The sequence below is a fragment of the Mustela lutreola genome, chromosome 1 (genome assembly GCF_030435805.1).
Source record: "Mustela lutreola isolate mMusLut2 chromosome 1, mMusLut2.pri, whole genome shotgun sequence".
NCBI lineage: Eukaryota > Metazoa > Chordata > Mammalia > Carnivora > Mustelidae > Mustela > Mustela lutreola.
In genome coordinates, this window is record NC_081290.1 from 129,355,392 (window position 1) to 129,381,332 (window position 25,941).

Sequence of the window (25,941 nt, forward strand, 5' to 3'; positions counted from 1 at the left end):
AAGAGATGGTAAATACAGTTAAAAGAACATAACATTTTGATTCTTGATTTGAGAATAAAAATGCAAGAAGTAAAGCAAATATCATTCTGTGTGCTTTATTTGCCCTCTCTGTAAAAGTAGAAATATTAGTAGTAGGAAGAGTGTAGCCCATAGTTTCAAAACTCCTTTCTGTTTTTATGATTCTGTCTGATAATGAGCAGGCATCCTAAACTGCTATTCAGACCCAAATAGTCTAATTCTTTTTACTTCATCTTACCCTCACAGAATTAGCAAATGTGGTGGCAATAATGTAGGAAAAACTGGGTTATAGACAGCCTGTGGTAAGGTGTAAATCTGAAAATTCCTTTCAGAAAGCATAATTTAGAACATTGATAAAATATTTTTAGTTTAGGACCAGTTCCCACATAAAAAAAATAACCCCCACACTCTCTCATGTACATTGAAATGATCCATTATCACTGAACAAATGGCCTTTCTATACGGGCTCCTTTACCCCAGGAACTAGGCAGTGGATGGCACATCTTGTGAATAAGCAAGGGGAATAGGGGTGTCAAATTTATAATGGAAAGCCTTTGGTCTACAATCATTACTCAGTTTTCCATACTTGGGTTGGGAAACAATGATCTGGATTATCAAAAGTATCTCACTTCAGTTTTGGAAATCATTTTTCACTTACATTGATGTGGGATGCTATATTCATAACATCTCGAAAAGTAGCAAGATTGAATTATAATTTCAGCATCAGAAGAAATACTTAGTACATTTTTTTAAATCCTCCCCTTCCTTTTCCCTCAAGCTTTACTTTAGGACTTTCCTAATCAAGTCCTTCAGAGTTATTTGTGTTGGGAAAACAGATCTATTTGTCATCTTTTCAGAGATGAAGTTGAAACCTTCATCACTTCTACCTCTTTAATATTCATGTGTAAATAAATAAAAGCAGGGACAAGAAAAACAAGGTTTAGAGGCACCTGGGTGTCTCAGTGGGTTAAAGCCTCTGCCTTTGGCTTAGGTCATGATCTCAGGATCCTGGGGTAGAGCCCTGCATCAGGCTCCCTGTTCCGTGGGGAGCCTACTTCCTCCTCTCTCTCTGCCTGCCTCTCTGCCTACCTGTGATCTCTGTCAAATAAATAAATAAAATCTTAAAAAAAAAAAAAAAGAAAAATCAAGGTTTAAATGCAAGGGTAGCCCATTATTCCAGAGAAGATTTGAAAATTAGTAATCTGTATAGATCATGGTATAATTTTCTCAGTTATTTCTGACATGTGATTCCCTAAAATTGACCTTACCAACTGACTTATAAATAACTTTGTTATCAGCATTTTGACAAATTTTCCAGGAATTGGACAATCTTCTTTGATCTTTGTTACCATTTTTAAAACACAAAAGTTGCACTGTCTTAATCTGGAAAGACTTTTATTAGAAATAAGCAACAGATTCTTTTGCTACCCCCTTTTGTCCTTTAGTTATTAGTGTATAATGTCATAAAACATTTACTTAAAATAAGCTGTCCCTTCTCAATTTATTAATGAAATGTACCACAGTTTATTTGGATAATCTTGCTGCCTGTGGTGTTAAATCTAATGAAATTCAGAATGAAAAAGATCTTTGTCTTTAAAAAAAAAAAAAAAACAAAAAACTGGTCAGTTCATAAGAGTAAAGAAAAGACTGAATCAAAACCTAGCTCAACATCTTCATAGAAATAGGTAACAATGCATTAGTATGGTCTCTAGCTTAATGAAATCAGTTAGTTTGAATATTTTAACAAGCACAAACAATCATAACTCAAAAGTAGGCATTTCCTATGAAGCAATCTTTAAAGAAGGGAAGTAACTACTAACTATATTCAGGTACCATGAATTAGCTACTATCTCTGAAATGGGTTAAAACCTGTAAAATTTGAGCTAATTGCAGACCTATGGGGCCCATTCCAGTTCACAACTGAAATTGTTGCTTAATACTTTCACTTTTAATCTCAAACCACTTCTAAGCTAGTCCTGACATATTAAGAAATCTTTTTGGGACTGATCATGGAGGAGTCCTCTTGCTTTTCTACCGTACTCGAGTCAACATGCTTTTCTTAATATATCCAATTTTGATTTATTTATTTATTTTACTTAAAAGAGCTATTTTCCATCTCTGTAACTATGAGGTCTTTCTTACCCGTAGAATGAATACAATGGCAATGCCTTTCAAGAATGCATAGACACTAGGGTTTCTCTTCTCTATCCTCCTTCTCGGTAACATAGAGCTCTTAGTACCAAACATTGAGTGGAAAATTCCCTAAGGCTACCTTTTCTTATGCTAATGTATTTTTTCTTCACTTGCCTCAATTTGCAAAATATTACTGTTAACCCCTTAGGTGTCTTTCTTCCCACAGCCTGTGAGAAGCATTCTCATTGTTGTAGCGGGATCACCGAATTGCATAATGTTGCCTATTCTAGACCAGAACTATTGACGGGTGAAAGGGGGCATAAAGGCCTTTGTATGAATGGCGCATTTGAAGTATTCATTTTATATTCAGGGCATGAGTAGAAACAAAACAATTCTTTCTGAAAAATGTCAGTGTTTAAGGCATGGACTCTGCGATGCATTTTTTGTATTAAAATGCAAAAAAAAAAAAAAAAAAAGCAGAGACCCATACTTCATTTTATGCTACATTATATATGGGCTTGAGTTCCAATGTAAATTATATCCTGGTATCTCTTTTTTTAACTGCAGTGTTTTTAAATAATTTGAATTAATACATCATGAGGTTTTATGAGTTTGTTGACTATGGCCCCTGCATCTCTGTTTTCTGTGGAGTGTCCAAATAGTGAGCAACATATTCCATTATGCTTCTAAAGTGCTTATAATACTATAATTCAAAAATCCATGTAGGCAAGAAAATATGGTATATATAAACACCAGTGATACTGGATCCCATTACTGAGACATTCTCCTAGAAACTATGATAAGAGTTTTACATACGTATCTCTCTTAATCCATTTAACAATACCATATGGTATTATTATTATTATTATTATTATCCCTGTGGTGGGCAGAATTCTAAGATGACCCCCACTATTCTCATCCCTTGGTATACACATCTTCTCCCAGATAGTCCACCAAATACTGATCTAATTACTGCTGTGAAGAGATTTTAATTAAGACCCTAAATCAGTTGACTTTAAGAAAAGGAGATTATCCTCAGTGGACCTTCCTTAATCAAGTAAATTCTTAAAAGGATCTGGGCTCTTCCTGGCAAAGGGAATTTGAAGTGTGAGAGGGATTTGATATGGGGGAGACTCTCTGTGCTGATTTTCAAGATGGGGGAGGTGCTACGTGGGAAAGAATGTAGGTAGCTTCCAGATGCTGAGGATGGCCTGCCGCTAAAAGCCAGCAAAAATGTGGGACCTCAATCCACAGCCACAAGGAACTGAAATCTGCCATAACCACGTGAACTCTGACGAGACCACAAGCCTCAAACAAGATCACAGCTACAGCAAATACCTTGATTTCAGTTTTCTGAGACCCAGGCAGAGAACCCAGCCATGCCTTCCAGGACCTCTCACCTACAGAACTATAAATTAAAAAAATGGGTGCTGTTTTAAGCTGCTGAATTTGTGGTAATTTGCTATGCCCAATAGAAAACGAATACAGTTCCCATTTTACAGACAGGAAAGCTGAGATGTTATAAAAAACAGGCAGTCTAGCATGCAAAGGGAGAAAAAGAGGAAAATGAGGAGTTCTTCAAGTGGCGACTTTTGCTTTTAAGTCACATTCAGTTTTTTGCTAAGTTCACAGTCATGCCCTGAAAAGCACTAGGAATGCTAGTTGCCCCATTTATTCTCAGAGATAAGACAAATATCTGCTATTTTGTCGCCATACTTCTCCAGGACAATAAGTGTTCTCCTTATTCATTCTCTATTCAAAATACCCAAGGACTTTCGTTTAAAGGAAGACTAGAACTTGTTCTGTTGGGAATTGTGAGGCTTTGTGATGAGTAGCCATTCTACTACAGGCTCTTCCTCTGGAGTGGGCTGATGATCCAGGCTCTGAGATCTGCACAGATTCAGCTAGTGGAGCTACAGAGAAGCTACACAAGAGCTTCCTAGGTCTCTGTGCTCAGGGGCACAGTTTCTGAAATATAATCAAGGCATGTTTTGCAAGTGTTCTCACCCTTGGAGTTTTCTGATGTGTTGGCACAGTTGTTAACTCAAAGGTTACAAAGTGTGCTTCTCCCAAGCTAATTGTCCAATTAGCTTTACAACACAGAATTACACAAGGGGTGGCAGCTCAGGCTGTAGGAACAGTAACGGTATAACTAAGTCTTAGCAACAAAGGGGGGAAAAAGATGGTACATAGTTTTCAAATGCCTATGGAATAAGCTAGGAGTACAACAGTTCTCAATTGAATGCACACTTCAAACTTCATTTCTTCCCTTCTGCAACTTGGTCTCTGCACAAAGACACTGCGTGAGAAGTGAAGCCATCTCCATGCCTATCTCGGATTACTTATTGATAACACCATGCTAAGCAGTAGGAAAGTGGTGTTGATGTTGTCCATATAAGATTAAATAAAACAGATCTCAGACCTCAAGTTGCTTAAAGCCATTTAAAAGGTGGTATCTGGTCCCCAATGTTTATGGCAGCAATGTTCCCAGTAGCCAAGATATGGAAAGAGCCTAGATATCCCTGGACCAATGAGCAGATAAAGAAGAGGTGGTATATATGTACAATGGATTATTACTCATCCATCAAAAAGAATGAAATCTTGCCATTTTCAATGACATGGATGGAATTAGAGGGTATTATGCTAAACAGAGTAAGTCAGAGAAAGACAAATACCATATGATTTCACTCATATGTGGAATTTTAAGAAACAAAACAGATGGACATAGGGGAAGGGAAGGAAAAATAAAACAAGATGAAAACATAGAGGGAAACAAACCATAAGCAACACTTAATTCTAGGAAACAAACTGAGGGTTGCTGGAGGGGAGGTAGGTGAGGGGAAGGGGTAATTAGGCGATAGGCATTAAGGAGGGCAGTTGACGAACTGGGTGTTCTATGATATGGATGAATCACTAAATTCTACCTCTGAACTAATAATATACTATATGCTAATTGAATTGAAATTAAGAAACATATGAGTAAGTATCCAAATATACTTTTTAACAACATTTTTTTTTTTTTTTTTTTTTTGCTTAAGATTTTATTTATTTATTTGACAAACAGAGATCAGAGAGGCAGGCAGAGAGAGAGGGGGAAGCAGGCTCCACATGGAGCAGAGAGCCGGATGTGGGGCTCGATCCCAGGACCCTGGGATCATGACCTGAGCCAAAGGCAGAGGCCTTAACCCACTGAGCCACCCAGGCGCCCCACTTTTTAACAACATTAAAAAAATAAAATGTATCTGGGCTTGTGCTGTCCAATTGCTGACAGGAGTCACACTAAAAATTTCAACAGCAGCAATACAAAGACACTTCCTGTGATTACTTCCCCAAACAGCTGAGGGAGCTCACATGGATCCTGAACAGCAACTACTTTTAGATCTTTTCTACCCAGGGGTGTAGCTGGGACCACATAGCAGGGATCTCCTATATTTAAAGAATCATTTTCAGTTTGCTTAATCAAGATTTCTGGATATCCTAAATTCAGTCCCGGGAAAAGAATAGATTACTCCAGATTGCTAGTCTTGTTGGCTATGCATTCTAGGCATTTCTGTCAATACCACTGAAGTACTATGGGAGTGTTGGACCTGAATAGTAGGAAAAACTATAATCTTCAATTTACAGTAATTTTAGAATTTCTCCCAAAGATTTTTAAAAGCCAGGATAAATGCCAGATTTTTTTTTTTTTTGTAAGGGAGTAGAGGCAGAGGGAGATGAGGAGAGAGAATCCTAAGAAGGCTCCATGCCCAGCACAGACCACGACACAAGAATTAATCTCACGACACTGAGATCATGACCTGAGCCAAAATCAAGAGTCAGAAGCTTAACTGACTGAACACCCCGATGCCCCTAAATGCCAGATTTTAAAAATAGATGTTCTGGTATTTTAGCCACCTGTGTTGGGGGTATTAGTCGCACACAAATTTCACAGTTCTTTGACAGTATAGTGAAAAGACCTTGGCTATGGATTTAAACCACAGGTTTACTAGAACACATTCTAATTTACACATTCTTTTCTAAGCTTTGTATTTCCCTATCCTCATCAAATAATATTTGTTGAAAACTGATGGCATATGCTGAATTTACTAACTTTAGGTAGTATGATTTAAAAAAAAAAAAAAGTGACGTTTACTGTTAGACACATCCTCAAGATGTTACGTCAAGCCCTGTAAAAGTTTGTAACCAGCATGGCATATTTTAAGCCTTCCTTAATTAAGGAATAAAATCACCCCCTAGGCTCTAAATTATAGAATTCCTTTCCTTTCATTTCATTTCCTTATTTCTTTCTTTCTTTTTCTTTCTTTCTCACATTTCTACATCCTAACGAAAGATGTGAAAACTAAGATGTATTTTTTTTTCCCAGTTCGCCAATGATTTCTATAAAGTCACCTCAACAAGAGAGAGAAAGCTGTGTTTGGTTAGGGCGTCAGGTCCAGGGCGGGCTGCCCAGTAAAATGTGGCGTGGCAGTGTCCCTAGCTACCAACACAGACGCTTCCCGTTCCAAACATGTTATTCTTCACGGAACTGCTCTGAAGACAATACAGAATGCAAAGCAGTGATACATGCCTCCCTTGTTGTTTTCATGGTCTGTTAGAGAAAGGAAACATCAAACGTAAAATCTTTTTTTCCAGAAGTTCAGCTATGAGTAAGATTTTATAAGAGAATTAGTTCCTTCAGTTTATCCGAGGCATCCTATAGAGGCATGCTTTATAAAATGGGGAAATATAACATCTATGTATCAGGAGGTTAGTGGTGTTACTATATTATATTCGAGGAGAGGGAGGGTTGTTTGGCCTCCCTTACCAGTGTTTCTCCTCCCTCACAGATGGACAGCATGTGGCACTCCCTCATGGAAGACTTCCTCTGGTATCAGAAAATGCATGACTTTATTCAGCACTTAAGGATGAAAGGTGCTAATGTAATTATTTTTATATTAAATCACAAACTGTTAGGATGCAAATAACTCTAAGAAGTATAAAGTGAGAGCTAAACACACACCCATCTGGGGAAGAACAGCAGCAATGCAAAAGGAAGCCTAATTTTAGAAAAGCTATTTCTGTTTTGTTCTTATAACTTGGTTGATAAAAGGAGCGAGCTTATTATCTTTTTTGTATTAAAAAAAATTTTTTTTTTATTTGACAGAGAGAGAGAGAGATCACAAGTAGGCAGAGAGGCAGGCAGAGAGAGAGGGGGAAGCAGGCTCCCTGCTGAGCAGAGAGCCCGATGCAAGGGCCCCATCCCAAGACCCTGAGACCATGACCTGAGCTGAAGGCAGTGGCCCAACACACTGAGTCACCCAGGTGCCCCGTTTATTATCTTTATAAAATCTTCTATATCAATAATAACATCTTGGGCGCCCAGGAGACTCAGTCAGTCAAGTATCTGCCTTCAGCTCAAGTCATGATCCCAGGGTCCTGGGATCCAGTCCCACATCGGGCTCCCTGCTCGGTGGGGAGTCTGATTCTCTCTCTGTTTCTGCTTGCTTTCTTTATCTCTCTCTCTGTGAAATAAATAAAATATTCCTTTAAAAATCTGGAGATTAGGAATGTGAGGTCCTAGGAATTCTAATAACACTGAATGGGATTTACCCAAGTAAACCCAGAAGTAAATAAGAAATTTAGTGTGGAAAACACTTAGAAATTCTGAAATAGGTGATTGGTGGTCTACATACTGATCACCTCCACACTGGCAATCCTTTTTGCCAGGTGAATTTGAAGGTTATACAGGACCCTGTGGTGTGAAGGTGGATGGTTTAGAAGAACGCACAGAGTTGTGCTAGGACGAAAAAGAAGGGGCAGTTCACTAGAACCTCACTGTCTTCTTTTTTCCCCATAATGCTGAAGATTGTACTTGATGCTATGTTTTGAAGCAATGTAAAATGCTTATTAGGTAGAAATTCAAAAATAACTAGTACGAAGCTATTTCTTACTATATCAAATATGTGAGTGATAGCTACTCAAAATTAATCTTAATAGTGTAAATGAAATCTCTGGGGTGCCAGTGAAGCAGAATGGAAAGCTGGGAGAAAATTGAGGGAACCTTGAGGAAATGATGCACACTCTGTAAGAGAAGGCAGTTGGGACTGACCCCAGCCAGACCCTGCCTCACAGAATGAGGATCACGCAGATGTTAGCTTCACACGGTGGCTCTGAGTCGAGGGTTCTGACTTCATGTTCAGTCCTTTCATCTCATAAACGCTGTACTCCCACGAAGCCCTGTGACTCCACAGCCTACGTTGAAATCCTGTTTCTACCATTTATTAATGCCAAGGCCTCGGACAAGAAACCCTCCTGTCAATACCTCCAGTTTCCTCAACCCAAAACAGAACTAATCACAGAAACTTCCTCACATGGTAAACACTTTTTACATTTGCTTTCTCTAAATAAATTCACAGAGAGAAAAAAATGTCTAATGAAGCAACCAAACCTTGATTGGTTTATTCACAGCCATTAAGAAACTTAATGTCTTATTATTAGTCTGTTCAAATAGCCCTAATACTGTCACAGAGAAGACCTCTGCATTTCTTTTTTTTTTTTTTTTCCATAACAGAAATTAAAAAAAAAAAAAGATTTTATTTATTTATTTGACAGAGAGAGACAGAGAGCACAAGCAGGGGAAATGACAGGTAGAGGGAGAAGCAGGCTCCCTCTGTGGGACTTGATCTGAGGACCATGGAATCATGACCTGACCCTAAGGCAGTCATTTAACCAACTGAGCCACCCAGGTGTTCTGACCTCTGCATTTCATAACCCTGGAATTTGTGGCATTTACAAATAAGGCAGAAGTTGCAAAGTCTTGAAGATTTTACTTTTTATTACACTATACTGTATCATATATAAATATATTGATGGGTTCCCATAAAGAGAACTTTATGTAGATTTTCAAGTTGTTAGACTCCATGACATATTGGTTGTAATATAGGTTATGATTAATTGGTTTAATATTGTCTTTGGGATCACACCTATGAAGAATTAGTCATTGAATCCAGTATAACCTTGTTTTTGTGGGAAAACCAAATGACTTAAATCATTTGGTCATGAGGCCAGAGTGCAGGAGCAGAAAATGGCACTAGGAAGCCAGCTGATACTATTGAGGTTTGAGTTAAAAAGAGAACCAAGGGGAGGGAGAGATGCTCAGCTAGGAAGGAGTTAGAAAGTCCCCTCAGTTTAGCAGGGGGTTGAAACCAAAATTGTTTCATTGGTCTTCATATATTCTTTTCTTTGTGGGCGGCAGGGCAAAGTTTATTGACTGATAATAAAGTGATAGTGCAAAGCTCCCAAAGAGGAAGGAGACTCGAGAGGGTTGCCCAGTGTTCATATTCTTACAGAAATATCACATGCTGTTTGGCAGAGACTAAATCCATTTTTTAATAGAGGAGAAGAAGAATTTACTACTCTTAAATCTGAGATAATAACAAAAACAATGATCTTTACTGTTTATATATACGTGTGCTATGATGACATTGCAGCCCGTATAAACATGAGTAGGAAATAGCTAAACGTAAAAAGATCTAGAAAAGAAACCCGATATTATGATCTTTACTGACCTCTTTGATGTGGGGACATTTTTCAGTCGTCACTCAGTCTAGAAGTTATTGTCTTTCTACCAAAATGCAGATGACCTATAAAACCCTTCCCAGTCCCCAAACAGGAGAGGCCATTCCCAGGTAGGAAGCAGCTGCCCCGGCATCTTACCAAGAGTCTAATGGAGGTGCCTGAGCATCGGTAGCTGACAGTCTCCTGCAAACCTGCAGTGGTGGATTAGAAAGAATAGCTGTTCAGGCTATAGAAACCCACTAGATAAAGGTTTGTGCTGAAAAATCAGAGCTCTGAGCAACTGCAATGAGAGACCCTGAGGAGTCCCTGAAGTTAGGCTGAAACAGAGCGCCGTCTTCATCGGGTTATGCACAAGGATGGTGGAGGGATAAAGACAAGGAGCCAGAGAAAAACAGGAGGTACCTTGAGGCATTTCTCCATTTCCTTAAGTGACATCAAACTAGGGAATGAACCAGCTCCCCCGTAAGGAGGGGTGTGAGCAACACAGACTCTCATATACCGTTTGTAATTAGGAAATCATTTTTATGCATGGAGTGTGTGTATTTGTGTCAACTCAAATGTCAATTCATGCCAAGTCATATGGATCGAAAGTAACTGCCTGAAGCTCTGGGTTGGTAAGGAATCTGAGGCTAGACTGAAAAACGAATATTGCCTTAGATGTAGACAGCCATGTCTAGGTGCCTAGTGGAAGATCAGGAGCCTTGATGGCCAAGTCTAGACCCTAAGTGGTGGATAAATTATAGATGGTTACTCACTAATATGCACAGCTGACCCTTGAACAACATGGGTTTGAAGTGTGCAAGTCTACTTTCATGTGGAATTTTTTTGGACAAATACAGTACAGTTCTATAAATGTTTTTTCTCTTCCTTACGATTTTCTTAATAACATTTTCTTTTTTTTAGTTTATGATAAGAATACAGTATATAATACATATTCAGAATGTCATCATCATTATCATCATCATCAACTCTTTTCTATTATCCACAGGCTTGAAGGTCAACAGTAGGCTATTAGTAATTAAATTTGCGGGGAGTCAAAAGTTACACGCAGATTTTCAACAGTTGGATCAGCACTCCTAACTGCTTCACTGTTCAGGGGTCAGATGTACAGTCAATCTCCATGAATCTTGTTCTCCTTCCAAAGATCTGAGTCCAAGGACTCCTATAAGATGTTGTTGAAGATCGTTATGAGGCAGGTACATCTTTGGAAACAATTACTGTCAAAATGCCAGGGCCAGGAAGGTGCACAGATGATAGGTAACAGTTCCCATGGCTTGTGCCGAACAGGATGAGATTCTGAATGTGCCACAGTCAGGGGAGAAAAACCATTATGTGGCTCAGACTCCCGTCTCACAGGGGTTAAGAAGACAGTGCTACGGAACAGAATAGTGATTTAAAGCCGCCTGTGAAATATGAATGGAAGAAACAATAAATTCCTTCCTGGAAGGCTAGCTCATGGCTGCTATCTCTTTTAGATTCACAGCTTGTTTCAACATCCAAGGAACACTTGAATATGCTTCATTTGAATAAGCAAATGTGTTCTTAATTTAAAGATAAAGAAGGAAGAGAAGCAATACACACCCAAGATGGCCAGACAGATACATGGTGCCACCCAAAGAGAAGCAAAAAAGGAACAGACTGTTTGGACTCTTTCAAATCAGCCGCCTCGCCTGGGCTGTACTCTTCCCGCGGGTGGCCAGTCTTGGTATCTCTGACTTCATCTTTCTTGCTTAGATGGAATGGGACACCGTTTAAGAACCTGAATATCTGTTCCGTTAAATAACACTAAGTAACAGTAAGTACCGCAAACATACGCTAAGAGCTGACATCTGGATGTCAGCCACATGCCAGGCTTCATACCTCGTGTGTTCCTTGTGGTCTCATATTTAATCCTCACAACATAACAAAAATAATATTTAATACATAGAGGCCTGGTATGTGCCAGGCACTGTTCCCAGCCCTTTGCGAATATTAACTTGCTTACTGTTTACAGCAGTGCCATGAGGTAAACACTAAGACGCATAATGAAGAAACCAAAGAGGTTAAGGAACTTGCAGGGCCACCCACAGCAAGCAGGCAAGTAGATGGCAGAAGAGGAAGGGATTTCAGGTGGTCTTGGGACACGGGCACTCTACGCACTCCCGTGTGGAAGAGAAGGGAGCAGGGACCCAGAGAGCGGAACTCACTCGCTCAGGGTCACAGAGCGAAACCTAACTCAGAGTCAGGATTTGAATCGAGCCCTGTCTGACGTCAAAGACTGAGCTTCCAAGCACTTTCTCCCACTGCCCTAAGTTGAGCCAGAAAAAGGTTTTTTCTTTTGTTGACCTTTACCATAGGAGGCAGTCCCATATTGCCTTATGCATTTGAGGAAATCCAGTTATTTCATGGTTGATCCATGTCCGGTTTTCAGATAATGCAAAGGTCTGCCTGGAAAAAAAAAGTCTGAATTCTCAGATTTTACTTCTAAAATCACCTGGGTTCTCTTGTCTCAGAGGAGACTGTCTGGACTCATGCCTACATCAACATCACCAAAAGGAACTAAGACAAGGTCTTGAAGCACCCTTCCGCTAATTACCCTGAATTATGTGATACAAAGGTATTATCAACACAGTGCATCTTAAAGAGCTGGAACTCTCTGTTTCGGCTTGTGGATGATGTCCAGCCCAGGCTTCTTTTATACCACCCACTCAGAATGCAGCGCTAGGATAGAGGGAGTACGTGTGAATGTCGCAGCAGAAATGTGAATCTGAATGCATTCCAAAGCCAAATACAAACGCTTTTGGATTATGCATGGCTTCCTTCTCTTCACACCTCTCCTCTCATGTATTAAAGGGCCTAAAAGGGAATCATAGCAAGTCCATTTATTCACACATTTCTTTTTCTGCAAAACTCAAATCCTAGTACTTTTCAATGACAAATCAAGAACATGACATTTCCTTGGGAAGCTTACTCAGAAAGGATTCAAGTCAGAAACGATCCGTTATGAAGAGCGTATTTAAGAGCAATACCTTGATCTGAAAGCCAGTCCGAAGCCTTGTTTGGTTGATAAAATCATACTCTGGTATTCCCCAACCAACTTCACCAACATACTCGTATTTATATTTTGCTGGTAAGTTTCCATTTGAGGCAGGTCTCCATAAATATCTGAGATCTCCAGTCTTTTCCAATGCTGGGCGTTTTTCTCCTATATAGGACGTGTGCTGATGAACTTTAGGTAGATGATCCTTTATATAATCTGGGCCTTAAAAAGATGGAAAGACAGACTTTTCAAAAAAACTCTACACTTGGGGCACCTGGTGGGGCTTAGTTGGTGAAGCATCTGCCTCTTGTTCTCAGCTTAGGTCTTGATCTCAGGGTCCTGAGTTTGAGCCCGCACCGGGCTCCATGGTGGGTGTGGAGCCTACTTAAAAAAACAAAAATAACACCAAAAAAACCTCTACACTTTATTCCGAAGTGCTCTTTGTCATATTAAATGGTGAAAATGATAATAGCTAATGATTATATGGTATTGACCAGATGCTAGTTGCTCTTATAAGCCTTTTAAGTATATTAGTTCAGTTAATCCTTATAACCGTAAGATACGTGATACTGTTTTCACCAGTTTATAGGTGGGGAAAATGAGGCCCGGAAAGACTGGTTACTCTTGCGGAGTCACAGCTAGCAAGGTCTTCGCTGCCAGACAGGCTGTCTCACAGGTTGCGCTCTTCATCGTCCCCCATTCTACTGCTCTGTTTAGAACCAACTTAGTACAGACATGTCTTAGATACTAAAAACCCTCACTCGTGCCACACTTGTAGGCTGTGGGCTTTTAGACATTGGGGTGTTTGATGTAGATAAAATCCTGAAATGAGAATGAGCAAATTTCCCAAATGTAGCAGAAGCAACTGGAAAATGGAAACTCTCAGATGAGAAGGGCCTTGTGTAACAGGTGATGACCAAAGATGGGGATGTTTAATAAATATTTGTATTTTACATGTAAGGCAGTGATCAAAAAGGAATCCATGAATTGTGGAAGTGGGTGAAACAAGCAGAAATAAGAGAAGATCTGGGAAAAGATCACTTAAATAAACCTGGTATTGAAAGTTGAGGATGTGAAACGTAATGGGGAGCAAAGATCTGTGGGAAGAATGGTACTGATGTACAATAGAAAGTGAGCTGCTGGCCAGGAGTACTTCAGAAGTCCCAGACCCAACACAGCTGCAGACTGTATGGACAGGTGAGGGGAGCAAAGGAGAAGCTTCATTCTCCTTCCCAGAACTTGACCAAAGACATTGGAGGCAGAAGCTGTGCTGTGATCATGATGTCACCTGGTCCCTCTGGGTCCTGTGGCTCCTTTCATCTGGCTCTCTGGCTTAGGAAGCTCAGTGTTTGCAGAGCACACAGATGCACCTGGGCTTTGACAAGGTACTCTTTTTTTTTTTTTTTTTTTAATTTATTATTATTATTATTTTTATAAACATATTTTTATCCCCAGGGGTACAGGTCTGTGAATCACCAGGTTTACACACTTCACAGCACTCACCAAAGCACATACCCTCCCTAATGTCCATAACCCCACCCCTCTTCTCCCAACCCCCCTCCCCCAGCAACCCTCAGTTTGTTTTGTGAGATTAAGAGTCACTTATGGCTTGAGAAGTTACTCTTGACGGGATGGTCAACATGCTAGCAACTCTGGGCTTACAAAAGTCGTCTAAGCTTTCCTGAGAAGTTGGGAACATAAGAAATTGCTCTTCAGACATGTGTTTGGGGCCAATGTTTTCACAGCTTCCTAACCTCCATCACTCCCTAGGATGCACTGAGTATTCACTGTGGCTAATTTCCCTTGATGAATTCATTGGCTCTTCCATTGTATTCATGTCTGGGTTTTCCCTCAGGTGTAATGACTTTGGTAAAGATTAGAATGGCCAGAGTATGAAATAATGTTTTTTGTTTGTTTTGTTTTTATGTGACAGGACTGAGGTCTTACCTATAAAACTCCTGTCATAGGGATTTTTTGCAGGCTCTTCTGTACGCAACAAAATACAGAAGAACTGTGGTTAGTCTTGCTGAAATTTTAGTATATGTTTAGGGCAGTATTTTCCCAAATGTTTCATCAAATGCTGCTCCCGTGAGGGTACCATGAAGATATATGTAGGGCCGGGAAAAGAACAAGAGTGCTCTTTAGTCAAAAACATCTGGCAACACGGATTGCTACCTTTGCCTTTAACATAGTCACAGCATATGAAAGCATAATAAAAGCTCTGAGAAATCCTGTAGTAAATAAGCCCGTTTACAATGAGGTAACTCAGTGTTTCCCAAACTTATTTAAACATGCATCTCTTCTCTCCGCTGGGTCCCATTTACACATTCTGCAGATACCAATGGATTTGGGGAGCATTACATTTGTGTAATGTTTTGGTTATCATTAAAATTTTGTCATCACCACTTGTTACTACAGATGGGAGAGAAGATACATATCTGTAGTTAGTTCCTTAGTCACTCTGTGGACTGCTATTTGTTGTTTAAAAGAGCCGTGACTTGTGGCAGAATCAAAAGCACTTCGTTGTAGAGGTGTAGGGGAAGGTGCCCATACTCTGCAAACGGGGAGTATGTTTAAGGGTTGATTGGGAGGGCAGGGGGCTCCAATCAGGGTTCAGGTCGCTGGATTTTTCCAAAGTCCTGTCTCCTCATCCATGCTTTAGAAATAGTGTGATTCGATAGTCATGGCACAGGAGATTCCTGGGAAGACCCTGCCCTGGGCACAGAGTGGACTCAGGCATCTGCCTTAAGAGATGGAGGCAGCTAGATGCCAGAGTGCCAGGCAGGCCCCATTTTCACAGCAGAGGCCCTGGAGCCAGCGCAGGGTTTACTGGACCCAGACCTGGGCATATCACTGCCCGACCAGCGACTCACAGGAACGCGCTTTCCTTAATGAGAGCCCTCCCTAGATGCTCCTGGCTTGAAGGGAGCCATTGTGCTCTTCCAAACCTCATCCTCCAGACCCTAGACTCTATGCTGGCTGTGATTCTCTGCTTAAAAGTAGAACTTCCAACTCATGTGTAGTCCATGCTTTCTTTATTTTTCCGTCACCAATGATCATCTCTGTTCATCCACGGTCGCTACATCCCTTAGGGTGTTTCTAGTTTCTCTTTTTCTTTTTTCATCCTATGGCAAGTTTTCCTGGATCTTTCATCCTCTTCCCCAAACTTCAGCCTTGTTTTGCCAACAGTGAAATCAGCCGCCTGGGCTTAATAAAGTCCTCATCTGCCCATCTTCTTTAAAGTTCTTTCTGTGTCCGAAGGCTTGCTCGAACGGGACAAGGAGCAGCTACGGCACTAACACGGAGCTGCCCTGTGCCAGCCAGTCACTGAACTCTTCTCCACTGGGGAGCCCCATTACGATGGGGAAAGGAGATGCACTTCCATTGAAACCTGTACCCAGCTTCGTGCCTCCATGCTTCTCTATCTTCTTGACCTGGAAAGGCTGAGTATGTTTCCTCTCTCCGCTACATAGACCCAATAGTACTCACTCATTTGTATTGAGATTCTAGATTTACAGTTAAGATTGTGAGGGTTGTTTTTTTTAGATTTTTTAAAAGATTTTTACTTATTTGACAGAGACACAGAGGGAACACAAGCAGGGGGAGTGGGAGAGGGAGAAGCAGGCTTCCTGTCAAGCAGGCAGCCCGACGACTGAGCCACCCAGGTGCCCCAAGGTTATGGTTTTTTAATCTAAACTGCTGAAGGTTCAAATCTTGGCTTTGTCACCCAGGAAGAGTTCTTCAGCCTCTGAGTTTTAGGCTCCTTATCTATAAAATGAGAATGGTGATGCCTACCTATCTTGTTGCCATGTTGGATGGAGAGGAGGTGATCAATTTTATTTAAAGAAGTGCTTAGGTGAGAATGTGACATACGGTATATCGCTAATATTACTATTAGTGTTTTTTCCTCTTTTTTGCTTGTTTTTTTAAAAAAAATATTTATTTTTAAATTTAAAAAACCTTTTTTAAAAATATATTTTAGGGGGGGGCGCCTGGGTGGCTCAGTGGGTTAAAGCCTCTGCCTTCGGCTCAGGTCATGATCCTGGGGTCCTGGGATCGAGCCCCGAATTGGGCTCTCTGCTCAGCGGGGAGCCTGCTTCTCCCTCTCTCTCTCTGCCTGCCTCTCCGCCTACTTGTGATCTCTGTCAAATAAATAAATAAAAATAAAATCTTAATATATATATATATATATATATATATATATATATATTTTTTTTTTTTTTTTTTCCCGGTAGCATTCCCTGATGAGCAATTTATTCCTATTGTGAATTTCAAATCCTTTTCTCTCCAGGGGTTGGCAAACTATTCTTATGAAAGACCAGAGAGTAAGTAGTTTTGGCTTTATAGAGCATACTGTCTCTGTCTCAACTACTTAACTCTCCCACTGTAGGGCAAAAACAGCTGCAGACAACATGTGAACAAAAGAGTGTGGCAATGTGCCCATTAAACTTTATTTATGGACACTGAAATTGTAATTTCATTGAAATTCACAAACAGAATATTCTTCTTTTGCTTTTTCCCTAACTATTTGAAAATGTAAAAGCCACTCTTTATTCACCAACCTACAAAAACCGGTGGCAGGACAAATTTGAACCAGGAGCCATAGTTGGCCGACCTCTGCTGTAGATGGTGGGATCATGGTGGACCTAAGAAAGCAGATCACCACAAAGGCTGAAAAGAGCACAGACAGGCAGGGAGGTTTTCCAACAAGCTTCATCTGTTGTCAGCCCTTGAAAAGGACCCAACTATGGCATGAGTCAGTAGAAAAAGAGAAAATTCCATCTCTGAGGCAAATGTCTCGTTCTGACCTCTTGACATTTCTAGTGTTTCACTTAATAATCAACTTATTCATTTGTTTATGCTTTCACTTATTTATTTATTCAACAAATGTTTGTTGATCTCCATGTCACTCCCTGTTCTGCATGCTGGGGGTATAGAAGTGAGCAAAGCAAGCACCCTGCTTTCACGGAGCTTACATTTCCTTGAAGAGGCAGGCAATAAAAGTAAATAGTCTTTCAATAGATTTCATTTGACTTATCACAATAACCTCCTAAACTAGTCTTGGCTTTGGTTTCTATCCTGTCCAATCCGTCCTCCACACAGCTGCTAAAGGAAATGAAAACTCAGTTAAAATAAATGCCTCTTGGGGCACCTGGGTGGCTCAGTGCGTTAAAGCCTCTGCCTTCGGCTCAGGTCATGATCCAAGACTCCTGGGATTGTGCCCCACATCCGGCTCTCCGCTCAGCGGGAAGCCTGCTTCTCTTCCTTTCTCTCTCTGCCTGCCTCTCTGCCTACTTGTGATCTCTGTCTGTCAATAAATAAATAAATCTTTTTAAAAAAATGCCTCTTCTCTTGAAAAAACATGAAATGATTTTCTACAGTGCTCATAATTTTTTCCACCCAGATTTCTTAGGATGACTGATGAGTATCTTCATAATCTGACCCTAACCTACTTATTTTTACCTTCCTTCATTTTTTCTCATTATCAAAATTCATCTTTAAAGGTTTATTGTGAGTGATACTTTTCTAGACAATACCCCTACTCTCCCAAGTCAAATTAGACACTCCCAGGCTGCCTTAACAGTAGTTTCTTTTAATTTCACTTTCCTTTTTATATAATATTTAAGCTCCTAGAGCTTAATCTTATATTTATATGATATTTATGTGATATTTAATACCATATTTATTTGATTATATCATATTTAAGCTCCTAGAGCTTACCCTCCTAGAGGGTAAAGGCTCTATCTTATTTATGTCTCTAAACTTTTAAAAAAGATTCTTTAATTGAAATATATTTGATACATAACTGTGTAAATTTAAAGTGTGCATGTTGATTTGATATATTGTAATATGATTGCCACTACTGTGATAATTATCACATCTATCTGTCACTTAATTATAATTCCTTTTTAATGGTTGGCATAGTTAATATATGGCATCTTGACAGGTTAGATGAAAATAAGACATTATTATTGTCTGTATTTACTATGCTGTGCATTAGATCCCTAGGACTTATTTACTGATCTTTGCAAGTCTCTGCCCTTAAATATCTCCCCAGTCTCCAGGCCCTGGTAACCACTAATTTACTCTATATTTTTACGAGTTTGGCTTTTTTTGATTCCATGTATAAGTGTATCATATAGTACTTGTCTTTCTCTGTCTGACTTATTTCACTTAGCATGATGTCGTCAAATTCCATCCATATTGTTGCAGATGGCAGGATGGCCTTCTTTCTCATGGCTGTATAATATTCCATTGTCTGTATTTATTACCTCTGTAAACTTCTACTTGCCAGCACAGTACATTGAACACAGTTGGTCCTCAAGAAATATGTGTCAAATGCTGAAGTGAGTTGTTAGTTGAATAAAGGAATTTGAAAATTCCATCCAAAGTGGTGCCTGGCTGGCTCAGTCTGAAAAGCATGCAACTCTTGATCTCAGGGTCATGAGTTCGAGCCCTGTGTTGGGTGTAGAGATTACTTAGGATAAATAAATCAATAAACTTTAACAGAAATCCGTCATAACAGAGGAAGCATGTAAACTTATATTAAAAGAGAAGCAAACACTTCTTGAAATATCTGAAGAGCAATCTACTCTCCAGGGTGGCCTTAAATCCTCCTATTTTGGATTTTATGATATGACACTTAAGGGTAAGGTCAGAGGAAGAACTGCTTTTCACAACATTTATTTTTAATAGAGAGAAGGATGAGAGCTCATAGTAATATTACTTCATTTTATAATATTGCCTCATGAGGCCAATTCTCCACTTCAGTGACCAAAATGAAACATTCCAAGGAAATAAATCAAAAGGAATCAAGTGGAACATGGAAATGAGTGTTTTAATAAGTATATTTGAAAATCTGTTGACAATATGGGCATAAATTTGCCATTACAGATGCGCTGTGCAGAACAGCTGGGCTTATTGGGAGACTCGAGGCAAGACAGAGGTCAGAGGTGACAGCAGGAATGTGAAACTGTGAAATGAACACTAATGGATACATAGCACAAGATACATCTTTTTCCATGTGGTGGGGAGAAGAGAGGAAAGGATGCTGTAAATTAATTTTTGCAACTGTTAATGTGAATAGGACTCTCCAGTTCCAACAATTACTACAGAATGGACCCACGGACTGGAAAAATTTTAAGGACTTCATTTCAGTCCCATTGGTGCAGTAATGCAGTGGGTCTAACCATTAAACGAACTGAAAGGTTAAGTTTGTCAGATTTCTGAAAGAGGCAAATAAACATCAGGCAGAAACATCCTTGCTCTGTACATCTGTTCTTCTCTCAAACAATAAACCTCCTGTGGATAATCTGAAAACATTAGGGGAAGCCTCCAATAAACTCAAACTGCCTCTAATAAATTCAAAGGATTATTGTATCAATAAGGCAACTTATATGATAATTACATATGAAATTACAAATTGGAATTTAGAGTTATAAAGAAATTGAGATTTCACTTGAGACTTCTGCACAGTTCAGCTGATGGTTGGGCTCACATTGATGGCACCCTACTGTGTGCCCGGAGCTGGGTCAGGCTGAACAAAGATTAATAGGACATAACCTCTGTCTTTCTGCTTTTTCAAATGCTATAGACTGAATGACTGTGTCCCCCTCCAAGTGCATATGTGAACTACTAAGGCCCAACGTGATGAGGTTTGAAAGTTGGGCTTGTGTGAGGTGACTAGGTCTTGAGTGGGGAGCTCTTGTGAATGGGTTTAGTGCCCTCACGAGAGAGACCCCGAAGAGCTCTTTCACCCCTTCCGCCATTTGAGGTTATAGCAAAAAACATAGCCGTCTCTGAACCAGGACGGGGGGTGCTCACCAGACGCTGACTCTACTCTCACCAGGTGCCTTGATCTTGGACTTTCCAGCCTCCAGAACCATGAGAGATAAATTTCTGTTGTGAATAACCCAAGGCCATGATATTTTATTACAGTAGCTCCAAACAGACTAAGACACCATACAGTCTAAAGAAGACTATGTTCATCTCCACTAGGAAACATTGCTCTCATGACAAACAGTGGTATTCATTGAAACTTTCAAGTACAGTTTGATCTAGGTGTCATATGCCTGCTTAGGTTTCCTAGCTGTTTCGTGAGTGTGGGTCTAGTCTCTCTGCTTGTCAAGCCAGCCCTTGTTAGTTCCATTTAGAGACGCGAACTGTCTTCTGTTTGCTTGGTAACTTCCACGGCATTCTAAGTAGTGCGATACAGTAAGCAAATACTTGGTAATATTTCTTAAAAGAATGACTACTTTATCATTAAAGGTGCTGGTATAATTCAAAAGTATAAAATTCTGTATTTTTCCTGCTGGGTGCAGAAAGAAGGCAAGATCAAAAGTTTTGCAGATATCTCTGGACTTTTACTTGGAAAATAAAACGAACAGATTTACCCTGACAAAAGTTTGCAACCAGGTGATTTGCTACAGGTTCATCTCACATGAAGGGGAAATGTAAGTAGATAATAATAAATAGGTTTCATTTTTCCTTTTGGCTTTTGTCTTGGGAATTTTCCTAGTATAAACATGCATAGTCAATTGTATTATAAGAAATTGTATTACCACTCATGGAAACAGGTTCTAGGTGTCCCACTGAAAAAGGATATTTAAAAGATTTATGTAACAGTAATAAGAACTTGTTATAAGTACTGTAAATAACAGGGAATCCATGGCAAATGGATTCAATAATAAGAAAAATTGCTTGTCCTGGAAGCTTTTAATCTCTCCTTCTATTTTCAATGATAGCCTAGCTGGATATAGTATTCTGGGCTGCATGTTTTTCTCGTTTAGTGCTCTGAAAATATCATGCCAGCTCTTTCTGGCCTGCCAGGTCTCTGTGGATAAGTCAGCTGCCAATCTAATATTTTTACCATTGTATGTTACAGACCTCTTTTCCCGGGCTGCTTTCAGGATTTTCTCTTTGTCACTGAGACTTGTAAATTTTACTATTAGGTGACGGGGTGTGGGCCTATTCTTATTGATTTTGAGGGGTGTTCTCTGAACCTCCTGAATTTTGATGCTCATTCCCTTTGCCATATTGGGGAAATTCTCCCCAATAATTCTCTCCAGTATACCTTCTGCTCCCCTCTCTCTTTCTTCTTCTTCTGGAATTCCAATTATTCTAATGTTGTTTCGTCTTATGGTGTCACTTATCTCTCGAATTCTCCCCTCGTGGACCAGTAGCTGTTTGTCTCTCTTTTGCTCAGCTTCTTTATTCTCTGTCATTTGGTCTTCTATATCACTAATTCTTTCTTCTGCCTCATTTATCCTAGCAGTTAGAGCCTCCATTTTTGATTGCACCTCATTAATAGCTTTTTTATTTCAACTTGGTTAGATTTTAGTTCTTTTATTTCTCCAGAAAGGGCTTTTATATCTCTTGAGAGGGTTTCTCTAATATCCTCCAAGAAACTCATTTTAAGCCCGAAGACACCTCCAGATTTAAAGTGAGGGGGTGGAAAAGAATTTACCATGCTAATGGACATCAGAAGAAAGCAGGAGTGGCAATCCTTATATCAGATCAATTAGATTTTAAGCCAAAGACTATAATAAGAGATGAGGAAGGACACTATATCATACTCAAAGGGTCTGTTCAACAAGAAGATTTAACAATTTTAAATATCTATGCCCCCAACGTGGGAGCAGCCAACTATATAAACCAATTAATAACAAAATCAAAGAAACACATCAACAATAATACAATAATAGTAGGGGACTTTAACACTCCCCTCACTGAAATGGACAGGTCATCCAAGCAAAAGATCAGCAAGGAAATAAAGGCCTTAAACGACACACTGGACCAGATGGACATCACGGATATATTCAGAATATTTCATCCCAAAGCAACAGAATACACATTCTTCTCTAGTGCACATGGAACATTCTCCAGAATAGATCACATCCTCGGTCCTAAATCAGGACTCAACCGGTATCAAAAGATTGGGATCATTCCCTGCATATTTTCAGACCACAATGCTCTAAAGCTAGAACTCAACCACAAAAGGAAGTTTGGAAAGAACCCAAATACATGGAGACTAAATAGTATCCTTCTAAAGAATGAATGGGTCAACCAGGAAATTAAAGAAGAATTGAAAAAAATCATGGAAACAAATGATAATGAAAATACAACGGTTCAAAATCTGTGGGATACAACAAAGGCAGTCCTGAGAGGAAAATATATAGCGGTACAAGCCTTTCTCAAGAAACAAGAAAGGTCTCAGGTACACAACCTAACCCTACACCTAAAGGAGCTGGAGAAAGAACAAGAAAGAAACCCTAAGCCCAGCAGGAGAAGAGAAATCATAAAGATCAGAGCAGAAATCAATGAAATAGAAACCAAAAAAACAATAGAACAAATCAACGAAAGTAGGAGCTGGTTCTTTGAAAGAATTAATAAAATTGATAAACCCCTGGCCCGACTTATCAAAAAGAAAAGAGAAAGGACCCAAATAAATAAAATCATGAATGAAAGAGGAGAGATCACAACTAACACCAAAGAAATACAAACTATTATAAGAACATACTATGAGCAACTCTACGGCAATAAATTTGACAATCTGGAAGAAATGGATGCATTCCTAGAAACATATAAACTACCACAACTGAACCAGGAAGAAATAGAAAGCCTGAACAGACCCATAACCAGTAAGGAGATTGAAACAGTCATTAAAAATCTCCAAACAAACAAAAGCCCAGGGCCAGACGGCTTCCCGGGGGAATTCTACCAAACATTTAAAGAAGAACTAATTCCTATTCTCCTGAAACTGTTCCAAAAAATAGAAATGGAAGGAAAACTTCCAAACTCATTTTATGAGGCCAGCATCACCTTGATCCCAAAACCAGACAAGGATCCCACCAAAAAAGAGAGCTATAGACCGATATCCTTGATGAACACAGATGCGAAAATACTCAACAAAATACTAGCCAATAGGATTCAACAGTACATTAAAAAGATCATTCACCACGACCAAGTGGGATTTATTCCAGGGCTGCAAGGTTGGTTCAACATCCGCAAATCAATCAATGTGATACAACACATCAATAAAAGAAAGAACAAGAACCATATGATACTCTCAATAGATGCTGAAAAAGCATTTGACAAAGTACAGCATCCCTTCCTGATCAAAACTCTTCAAAGTGTAGGGATAGAGGGCACATACCTCAATATCATCAAAGCCATCTATGAAAAACCCACCGCAAATATCATTCTCAATGGAGAAAAACTGAAAGCTTTTCCGCTAAGGTCAGGAACACGGCAGGGATGTCCATTATCACCACTGCTATTCAACATTGTACTAGAGGTCCTAGCCTCAGCAATCAGACAACAAAAGGAAATTAAAGGCATCCAAATCGGCAAGGAAGAAGTCAAACTATCACTCTTCGCAGATGATATGATACTCTATGTGGAAAACCCAAAAGACTCCACTCCAAAACTGCTAGAACTTATACAAGAATTCAGTAAAGTGTCAGGATATAAAATCAATGCACAGAAATCAGTTGCATTTCTCTACACCAACAGCAAGACAGAAGAAAGAGAAATTAAGGAGTCAATCCCATTTACAATTGCATCCAAAACCATAAGATACCTAGGAATAAACCTAACCAAAGAGACACAGAATCTATACTCAGAAAACTATAAAGTACTCATGAAAGAAATTGAAGAAGACACAAAGAAATGGAAAAATGTTCCATGCTCTTGGATTGGACGAATAAATATTGTGAAAATGTCTATGCTACCTAAAGCAATCTACACATTTAATGCAATTCCTATCAAAGTACCATCCATCTTTTTCAAAGAAATGGAACAAATAATGCTAAAATTTATATGGAACCAGAAAAGACCTCGAATAGCCAAAGGGATATTGAAAAAGAAAGCCAACGTTGGTGGCATCACAATTCCGGATTTCAAGCTCTATTACAAAGCTGTCATCATCAAGACAGCATGGTACTGGCACAAAAACAGACACATAGATCAATGGAACAGAATAGAGAGCCCAGAAATAGACCCTCAAATCTATGGTCAACTAATCTTCGACAAAGCAGGAAAGAATGTTCAATGGAAAAAAGACAGCCTCTTCAATAAATGGTGCTGGGAAAATTGGACAGCCACATGCAGAAAAATGAAATTGGACCATTTCCTTACACCACACACAAAAATAGACTCAAAATGGATGAAGGACCTCAATGTGCGAAAGGAATCCATCAAAGTCCTTGAGGAGAACACGGGCAGCAACCTCTTCGACCTCTGCCGCAGCAACATCTTCCTAGGAACAACGCAAAAGGCAAGGGAAGCAAAGGAAAAAATGAACTATTGGGATTTCATCAAGATCAAAAGCTTTTGCACAGCAAAGGAAACAGTTAACAAAATCAAAAGACAACTGACAGAATGGGAGAAGATATTTGCAAACGACATATCAGATAAAGGACTAGTGTCCAGAATCTCTAAAGAACTTAGCAAACTCAACACCCAAAGAACAAATAATCCAATCAAGAAATTGGCAGAGGAAATGAACAGACATTTCTGCAAAGAAGACATCCAGATGGCCAACAGACACATGAAAAAGTGCTCCATATCACTCGGCATCAGGGAAATACAAATCAAAACCACAATGAGATATCACCTCACACCAGTCAGAATGGCTAAAATCAACAAGTCAGGAAATGACAGATGCTGGCGAGGATGGGGAGAAAGGGGAACCCTCCTACACTGTTGGTGGGAATGCAAGCTGGTGCAACCTCTCTGGAAAACAGCATGGAGGTTCCTCAAAATGTTGAAAATAGAACTGCCCTATGACCCAGCAATTGCACTATTTGGTATTTACCCTAAAGATACAAATGTAGTGATCCAAAGGGGCACATGCACCCGAATGTTTATAGCAGCAATGTCTACAATAGCCAAACTATGGAAAGAACCTAGATGTCCATCAACAGATGAATGGATCAAGAAGATGTGGTATATATACACAATGGAATACTATGCAGCCATCAAAAGAAATGAAATCTTGCCATTTGCGACAACATGGATGGAACTAGAGCGTATCATGCTTAGCGAAATAAGTCAAGCAGAGAAAGACAACTATCATATGATCTCCCTGATATGAGGAAGTGGTGATGCAACATGGGGGCTTAAGTGGGTAGGAGAAGAATAAATGAAACAAGATGGGATAGGGAGGGAGACAAACCATAAGTGACTCTTAATCTCACAAAACAAACTGAGGG

General features: G+C 39.6%; 1 protein-coding gene across 2 annotated transcripts in view; it reads right to left on the reverse strand.

Annotated features, from left to right (window-relative positions):
- Positions 1-25,941, reverse strand: part of SPMIP2 (sperm microtubule inner protein 2) — a 103,665-nt gene that overhangs the window by 44,695 nt on the left and 33,029 nt on the right. For both annotated transcript variants that reach the window (XM_059174349.1, XM_059174341.1), the window contains exon 2: positions 12,717-12,949. In XM_059174349.1, the coding sequence (XP_059030332.1) occupies positions 12,717-12,949 (233 nt within the window). The remainder of the gene's footprint in view (positions 1-12,716; positions 12,950-25,941) is intronic.